Source organism: Panthera leo, chromosome C1 (genome assembly GCF_018350215.1).
Source record: "Panthera leo isolate Ple1 chromosome C1, P.leo_Ple1_pat1.1, whole genome shotgun sequence".
NCBI lineage: Eukaryota > Metazoa > Chordata > Mammalia > Carnivora > Felidae > Panthera > Panthera leo.
The window spans coordinates 217,144,916-217,154,200 of record NC_056686.1 but is presented as its reverse complement, the minus strand read 5'-3'; the positions used below and the strand labels follow the sequence as shown (position 1 = coordinate 217,154,200).

Genomic DNA, 9,285 nt, shown 5'->3' with positions numbered 1-9,285 from the left:
GCCGAAGCCACGATTCAGATGCTTAACCGGCAAGCCTCCCAGGCTTCCCCACTGGCTGTTTCCAGGCACCCCTACTAGCTGGATTTGCTGCTAATACTTTACTTAGGATTTTTCTTGTCTGTTGTGTTCGATTCTCCTTTCTCACACGGTCTTCGTTCTGTTTTGAGGCTAAGGTTTTGCTAACCTTACAAAAGAGGAGGGGCCCTTCCCCCTTTCCTTTGTTCTGTGAAGGAGTTTGAGGAAGGACACGAATTTGGGCTGTTTGGGGGAGGGAGAGGGCAGGGCTTGGTGCTGATAAGAGGGGAGAGTGGGGGGGTGGGGGCTGGGGTCATGGGTTGGGGGCTTCCTGGCTCCAGAGCTCGGTGGGCTGAGACAGGAGCCCTGGGGACAGGGAAATGAGTTCAGTGGCGGCAGGTGTTCGTGGATCCTGAGGGACGGCCGTGTGGCCGTGTGGTTGCTTTGTGCGTCCGGGCTCCTCAGTGGGGCCTTGGCCACTGCGGGACATGGATGTGAACAGAGCTAACGGCTGGGCAGAGGGTGAGCTCACCGGGGAGGAGCGGGGAGGGGGGAGGAGGGCAGAGAAGGGACGGGATTGGGCAGCAGGAGGAACCCAGGGATCAGCCCAGGGGAGGAGGCTTGAGCGCAGAGGGGCCGGTGTGAGGGCGCCTCCCCGCGGGGCCCTTTGCTGGGCCGGCTGTGGATGATGCCCCATCCTGTCCTTTAACTGCCCTGCACATGAGAATTCAAACCCCTCCGCTGTCCTGGCCCCCCTGCTTCTCCAACACACTCTTGTCTGCTGGGGATCGGCAAACCTTTTCTGCAATGGGCCTGACGATGAACACATCCGGCTTTGTGGGCCGGGGTCTGTGTTGTAGCTGCAGGTGAACTGAACCTGAGTAGCTAGGGCTGGGCACCTGCAGGGCTGTTTCACAACACCAGGCTGCTGGCTGGATTGGGCACCCGGGCCGCAGTCAGCTGCCCCCTGTATTTCTAGGGGGCACATTACTCATTATAGGTGTGGGCCAATGGTCCACCATCGAGGGAGGCCCTCGGGCCCTGGTGGGGAGACCACAGTCCGATTTATGAATCCCACGTGTACGAGGGCGCTGGGTCACTTGCACGGGATCAAATGACCTGCTCCCCTGCTAGTCGAGGCAGATCCCGCCCTAGGCTGGCAGCACCCATGAGAGACATGGCCCTGCTCGCTCCGTCACTTTGTGTCTGGAAGGTGACTGTGACCGCTCTAGGGAAATAGAACTGGGGCTGAAAAGCCTGCCGAGAGGTTCACGGTCAAGAGGGAAGCCTCAGAAACGTCATAGGGGCATGGCTGCCCCTGGGCCTCCCTGGCCCTGCCCTCCCTTCCCGAAGCTGGGTCTTGTGTCCCTCTGTTCTGACGGAAAGTGCCGTGCGTGGCTCATACACTCGCCGTCTCACCTGGGCTGGTTTGAGTGGGTTCTGCTCCTTGCAATGAAAGGAACCCCACACTGGGGAGACCCTCATGAGCGGACCCCTCTCTTGGAGTGAACTTGATGGCTTTGAATTCTTGGAACTCTTACCCTCAACCAGGTGGGTTCCCGGGCATACTCAGCAGGGAGCACGGGGGTGGGTAGCTGTTTGTGGTTTTGGTGTTTGGACCATAATGGTGCAGTGGGTTGAAGAGTGTCCCTCAGAAATTCACGTCAACCAGGAATCTCAGAATGCGACCTTGGAAATAAGATCTTTGCAGGTGCAGATGGAATCACGTTAAGATGAGGTCGTGCTGGGGTGAGGTGAGCACTAAATCCAGTCCCTGGCGTCCTTAGGAGAAGAGGAGGGACACACGGTGACACCAGGAGAAGGTGCTGTGAAGACAGAGGCAGAGACAAGCCAGGGACAGGTGGAGGCCACCGGAAGCTGGGGCAGAGGATGGCACGGATCCTCCCTCAGAGCTTCCAGAAGGACCCGGCCCTGCCGGCACCTTGACCTTGGCCTTTGGCCTCCTGAGCTGTGAGAGAACACGTTTCTGTCATCCTCAGCCACCTTGCTTGTGGTACTTTGTTACATCAGCCCCAGGAAATGAATGCAGGAGTCCGTAAGCGTGTCTGAGTGACTGATGAAATATTTCTTTCTGGTACTTATTTCTAGAAGACACTAGTCTTTGTGGTTTTGGCCTGTGTTTCTTAAACGTGGGCTCCTTCTGGAGTCCTGGAAAAATGGTGCACAATCTGATTGCAAGGAGGTGGCCGTGGGGACTGGGAGCCACCAGAGTCCTCGCTGCAGAATGACCACGGTGTGTGTGGGGAGGGGGGGGCCTCCAGTCACTAGCAAAGCTGCTTCTGATGCAGAAGTTTTCTGAAAATCCAAATTCTTGAGGACTTTTTAAAAATTATTTATTTTTACAAAATTTTTTTTAAATGTTTATTTTTATTTTTGAGAATGAGAGAGAATCAGACGGTGAGCAGGGGTGGGGCAGAGAGAGAGGGAGACACAGAATCCGAAGCAGGCTCCAGGCTCCGAACTGTCAGCACAGAGCCCGATGCCAGGCTCGAACTCGTCAAATGCAAGATCATGACCTGAGCCGAAGTCAGACACTCAACTGACTGAGCCACCCAGGCACCCCAATCAATTGCATTTTTAAAAAAATTTTATTTTATTTATTTTTTTTGAGAGAGCACAAATGGGGAGGGGCAGAGAGAGAGGGAGACACAGAATCCGAAGCAGGCTCCGAGCTCCAAGCTGTCGGCACAGAGCTCGACTCGGGGCTTGAACTCATGAACTGCAAGGTCATGACCTGAACCGAAGTCGGGCGCTTAACTGACTGAGCCACCCAGGCGCCCCTCTTGAGAACATTTTAAAGGACTCATCTTTAATTTAGAAAGCTGTTTCTCAGGTCTGTGTCAGGGAAACACTGCTCCCAAGAGCTGAGGTCAAGTTTTAGTGAGAGATGAGCAGTGGTGGGTGTGTCTTCCTCCCCGAGGGGACAGTGGCTCTGGGAACTCTGGCATCGCACTTATCATCATCGGAAATGACGTTCTCCATTGCTTGTATGTGACTCCTATCCAACTGGGTTCTGGGTATCTGGTGTGGGAAATATCAGACGTGGCTTTTATGTGGGAACTATGCCTTAGTCAGGGTTCTCCAGAGAAATGGAACGAAGTGTGTGTGTGTGTGTGTGTGTGTGTGTGTGTGTGTAGAGAGAGTTTAAGGAACTAATGCGATTGTGGGGTTGGCAAGTCTGGAATCTACATGGCAAGATGACAGGCTGGGGACCCAGGGAAGAGACGATGTTGCAGCTGGAATTGGAAGGCAGCGCTCAGGCAGAATTCTCTCTTTCTCGGGGGACCTCCGTCTTTCTCTCTTAAGGCCTTCAACTGATTGGATGAGGCCCACCCACACTATGGAGGAGAATCTGCTTTACTCAAAGGCCGCTGATTGTAAATGTTAACCACATCTAAAAAAGCATCACAGCGACATCTAGACTGGTGTTTGGCCAAAAGTCTGGGCTCCAGGGCCTAGCCAAGCTGACACCTAAAATTAGCCATAGCCATGGGGCAACATCCGGAGAGGGCTTCAGTAAACTCACCTGCAGGAGTTTTTAGTTGAGAGCAAATATACGGATGGACGTCTGGAGGAATGAGCAGGGTTGCTGGTTGAGAGATGATGCTCTCTGTTCTTGTTTCCTTAGCTTTTCCGCGTTTTCTGTTTTCTTCCCAACAAAACACAAAGATAGCTTGTACTGCTAATAATTATTAGTAATAATTCTAATAATAATTCTGTGCAAAAACAATTTTGGTGCCACAGGCCTCATGAGCACGCTTAGAAGTCACTCGGCCGGCTCGCGTGCAGGCTGTGGAGTGCCTGGGACCAGAAGCCAAGCGCACAGGGATCCTCTTGTGCCTTCGGGGTGGGTCTCCGGCCCCCGGTGAAGCGGCTTCTTCCACACAGCGCTGACTTACAGAAATCGCTGCTGGCTGGAGCACCGCCATGGAAGACCACTGACCTGGGGTGGCTTGGGTCGATGCGCTGGGGCAATCGCCTGGAAGGTCATACCCTTCGCCGGGCATCTGGCAGGAACTGAGCGTAAGTGGCTATCTGGGCCTGGACCGCCATGTGTTGGGCGCTAGGTGATCTGAGCAGAGGGCCTCATGCCGCCTATTCTAAGTTCACTTTAAACCATGAAGGATCCAGGGCGCCTGGGTGGCTCAGTCGGTCGAGCGTCCGACCTCGGCTCAGGTCATGATCTCGCGGTCCGTGAGTTCAAGCCCCGCGTCGGGCTCTGTGCTGACAGCTCGGAGCCTGGAACCTGCTTCGGATTCTGTGTCTCCCTCTCTCTCCACCCTCCCCAGCTCATGCTCTGTCTCTCTCTCTCTCTCTGTCAAAAATAAATAAACATTAAAAAGAAAATAAACTACAAGATCTGCACATTCAGCTCCTCATGATGCTTCTTTTCTTTTCTCTGATAAAGAAGACTGTTGGAGAATAAAACTCTGGAGAAATATTTTACTTTTTTATTTAAGTAGGCTTCATGCCCAGCTTGGGGCTTGAACTCACGGCCCCGAGATCAAGAGTCACATGCTCTACCGACCGAGCGCCCCCCGAGAGATGTTTTCAACGCTAACTCTAATACCCACTTGGAGTTGTCATGAAACCACGGACTCCTCTCGCTCTTGGTTGGAAGCAGCTGAACACCAGGGTCCCTGGTCGCCCACCTCCCCGTAATCAGCTTCCAGGAAAGGTGCTTCTGGAATGACCGTCTGCTAGGAAAGGGACTCGGGAAAGCTCTTTCAAAGAATGGAATTTATTATATGAAAACGACCACCTCTTATTTGCTGCCACGGGGAGCCAGCACTCAGCTGTCGGCGTGGGCACCCAGCGAGCCCTGTGGATTCGACACCAGTCTGGGGAGAGTCCCACTGCGAGGGGGCAGGAAGCGCGTCCCTTGGTCGGCCCTTGGGGACACAGCTGACTCTCGTCTCTGCCGCCCGTTTTGACTCCCAGGGAAGCCCTGCCCCCAAGCAGGGCTGCGGCCTCGGGGCTCTGTCTGGAGTGAGCCACAGCGTTACCCCTGGAAAGGCCAGCACGGAGTGGGCAGTTCGGGGGCACTTTGAAATTGTAACCGTGGTGACAGCCACAGGGAGCCTCCCCTCTCTCCGCGTGGGGAACGCTGGTCCTACTCAGGCTGTCCACATGCCACTGCCTCTGGGGGGGGGGGGGGGACGGTCAGTCGTGCCTGGGAGCCTCCTGGAAACCGGCAGTCTGGTGGCTCCGTGGCCGTTCCCGGGTGCTGTGCCGGCTGCCGTGGACTCCACGGGCGTGGGCCTGCTCGTGTCCGAGCCCCCAGGTCACTGCTCGGTGAGGTCACACGCACAGCCATTGTTCCTGAAGCTTTTCTACCACGTCTGGGCAGGCTGGGCCGTGGCCACTCGATGCACTCAATGCACCGTCTACCCCCTCCCAGTCCCCCTTCCCTGAACTGGTGGGACAGGAGGTTTACTTGCACAGAGTGGGTCCTCTGGCCTTGAGTGGGGCAGTGAGTGCCAAGTGTCCTGCTGCTGGGTGACGTGAGAACAGTCACGGGGGGGGATTCTATGCGGATGGGGGTGCAGAGGACAAGGGGGAGCGTGTGGCAAAGCCAGTGGACGGGACGGGGAGGACGCCTGTTGCCCATGCTCCCGGTCGCTCTCGGAAGTGAAGCGTGTGCCTGAGCCCAGGGCTCCCTGGGAGGCTGGGAGGAGGCCATTCACGGGAGCATGTGCCGTGACCTTCTGCTTTCCCCGTGCTCTCTCTTAGGGTCTGGCCGGGGGAGGGGGGGTGTTCCATTGATCTCTGTCAGCGTGATTATAATTTAGCTACAGTGGGCTGAATGGTGGCTCCCCAGACTCCTATGCTAACTCCTAGAACCTGTGGATGTGACCCTATTTGGAAAACGGGTCCTTGCACATGTATTTAGGGTAAAGATCTCCAGATGAGATTACCCTGGATAATCGAGCTGGGTCCTAAATCCAAGGGCAAGCGTCCTCGTGAGAGAAGGGCAGAGGGAGACTTGGGAGACCCAGAAGGCCTCGTGAGTCCTTCCCGTGAAGGGTCGGATGGTATATACACTCAACTCTGTTTTTGCAGCACAAAAGCGACACAGACAATAAGGTGGCAGGTGGGCGTGGCCAGGTTTGCCTAGAGGCAGGGCAGGCGACCTGAGGAAGGAGGAGCTTTGGAGAAAAGAGGCGGGGCCGGCTTGCCTTGAACAGGGGTCCCCCAAAGCCCCAAACCGACAGGGCTGGCAGATCCCAGGCTGGGGCTTGTTTGGAAGGCACGGGGATCCCTGTAGCGAGGTTCGCGGCCATCCTTCTGACTCCCTGGCTGCCCCCACGCACGGCACGTGGAGTAGCTGGGGCTCCCTGGGGACGCGAGTTCGTTCACAAGTCACAACGAAGGTCTCGGTAGAGTAACAGAGCACCGGCCACGGAAGCGAGAGCAGAGACAGCACGGATACGACAGGACAAGCTGTAGACTAAGCACACGGGTTTGTCACGAGACGAGGGACAAGATCCAGGTGTCGTGGAAAAGAACCGAGTGGCAGTCTTTGGCATAAAGGTATATTCCCAACAGCCAGGTTCTCCCGATAGAATGTGGGGGTGAAGGAGAAGAAAAGACAGCCCCAAGCCCTGGAGTGAGCTGCCGGAAGGCTGGGGTGGACATTACTGGGCACAGCAAGGGGCTGGGGGCGGTGAGGCCAAGTTCGGCCGGAAGGGGGACTCTGAGAAGCTGGAGGAGGGGGTGGCTGGTCTCCGGTGTGGAATTGGCTGCACTTCCAGCCCACAGGTGCGCAGAGCCGTGGGGCTTGATGGGGGTTGGAGAGGAGCTTTGGAGGGGGTGGAGGGACCGGTGCCGGGGGCTGGGAGGACGCCCGCCAGGTCAGCACAGGTCACCGGGCCTCTGTGGTGCCGCTGAGTGAATGAGTGAATGAGCACGTGCTCTCGCTCTGATGGCGCTCGAGTCGGCAGTGGGGGAACGAACGTGGCTAATAAAGCCCTCCGGGAGGAACAAGTAGTACCTGGGACCCGTTGTCCCTATTACATGAACACTCGGGGACACACGGCCGGCAGACCGTCTCTTCTCTAACTCCTAGGAACTCACGTTGACTTTGATTTACTTTGTGGATAAGGAGAGGTGTACCCCCCCCCCCCCCCCCATTGATCTCCTTTCATTTGTAGGAAGCTTTTAATCGTTTCTAGCACTGAATTAGGAGCTACGTATTTGCACCAGCTTCCATCCAGAGAAGGGGCCTCACGTCTGTCTTTTGTACAGACCCCGGCATAACCTGAAGCCCAGTCGTTCAAACTGATTTCTGAAACCCGCGGGCGGGCCTGGGGACGGCGTGACCTCTGCGGCCGCCGCCTTTGGGCTCAGTGGAAACGCAGAGCTAGCGGTCCAGGATCTGCACGGCAGTGGGTGGGGGTGGGACTCTGACCCCCGTCAGGTCAGAAGACAGGCTCGCCCGCTCTCCTCTGTTCTCCACCTGCCTTTCGTTCCCTTCCGTCCCCGAGCGGTTTAAGAGAGAAAAGTTCAAGCTGGCCCAAAGTCACTTTAGAAAGCATCACGTGGTAGCCTCTAGCTCCCAGGGCAGGCTGCCTCACACACAGGGCTCAGTGTCCCCTTCTGCAAAATGGGCTTAAAGGCGGGGCGCCTGGGTGGCCCGGTCGGTTAAGCGTCCAACTCTGGATGTCAGCTCAGGTCACGATCGCACAGTTGGTGGGATCGAGCTCCACGTGGGGCCTTGCGATAACAGCGCGGAGCCTGCTTGGGATTCTCTCTCACTCTCTCTGCCCCTCCCCAACTCATGTTCTCTCTCTTTCTCACAAAATAAATAAACCTAAAGAAATGGGCTTAAATTTAACCCAAGGAGTAAAGAGTCTCTGGGAAGCATGTAATGATGCTCAGTTGGGGGGGGTGCCATTACCATGTTCCAAGGCAGCCCCGAGGGTCCCAGTGGGCTCCCCTGAAAGCTGGAGAAGCCACACAGATGCCCAGAAGTAAGCCCGAATCCCAGGCTGTCCTGGTGGAGGAGCACTCGGAGCTCACCTACAAGACTGACGACAGGTGGGCAGCAGGCATCACTAAGCGGTCCTGCTCCCCTGTCCCACTGGATGCCAGCGCAGGAGTGGCAGTGCCGGCTGGAACCCGCCGTCCTGCCTGTCTAGAGCCCCAGCGTCCACCTCTCCAGCAGGTCCTCTGTACCTGCGCTTGGACATCGATCAGATGCTCACCAGCTACCACGTGCTTGCTCTGCCCTTGACCCCAGTGGAATTTCTCCTGGTCTGTGAGCCACAGACGAACTTGCAGAATAGGTGTGAGGGGCGGGGGGCGGGGATCAATCCCTCTCTGTCAGCTGGCCATGAGTTCAGTCACTTGCCCTGACGCCCAATTTCCTTGTCTGACTGCGCACGCGCACACACACGCACACACACACACCTGCTCGTGCTCCGGTACGGTGTGGGGCACACACATAGCAGGTGCTACGCGGAGCCAGCCCTTTACTGTCCCAGCCAGCAGGGAAAGGGCTGAAAGATGACACTGAGAACGTTCTACTTTGTGTCCTTCAAAAAGTTGAACGCGGTCCTAAAGGAAAGAGTGTCAGCTTAGATGTTTCTCACGGATCAGAGCAGGCCGGCAGGGGTGGTGTCGGAGGGCGTCAGGGAACGTGGGCGAATAGCTGAAGCTCTGACGACGGCAGTCCCCTCGCAGGCGGGGTTCCATTATGGACGCTGTTCCGTCGCGTCTCTCCGCTGGACTGAGCGCAGCACAAAGTGCACGGCAGGCGGAGGAACGTGACGGCTGAGGTGGAGGGAAAGCGGGGGCCCCGGGGTCGCTCCGTCCTCTTCTGACAACCCCCCTTCAGGGCCGCTGGGTCATCACGGGTTTCTGCGAAGCACAAATACGTGTAGGCGTGGCTGTGCACAGCTGGGTGTACACACAGACATGTGCGCACAGGCATGCACACACGTGCACACACACGAGAGCGCACACAGGCACACAAGCGTGGGCACACGTGCACAGACATATGAGCACGTACACACGCACAGATGCATGAGGGTGCGCAGACGTGCAGAGGAGTGCACTCATGCAGACACACGAGGGTACACACACACAATACACATGAGCGTGCACACAGACACAGACGTATGATCATGCACAGACACAAGCGTGCACACACCAGCATGCACACACGTAGACACATGAACATGCACACACACGCGTGGCACACGTGCACAGACATGCTAGTGTGCACACACGGGCACATGAGCACAC

The 9,285-nt window shown here is 56.6% G+C and overlaps 1 protein-coding gene across 1 annotated transcript in view; it reads right to left on the bottom strand.

Moving 5' to 3' along the window:
- Positions 1–7,803: 7,803 nt before the first annotated feature.
- The window catches only part of MLPH (melanophilin), a 71,180-nt gene continuing 69,698 nt past the window's right edge, over positions 7,804–9,285 (bottom strand). Inside the window, exon 18 of the mRNA XM_042948719.1 lies at positions 7,804–8,898. Coding sequence (XP_042804653.1) covers positions 8,872–8,898 — 27 coding nt within the window. The 3' untranslated portion in view covers positions 7,804–8,871. The remainder of the gene's footprint in view (positions 8,899–9,285) is intronic.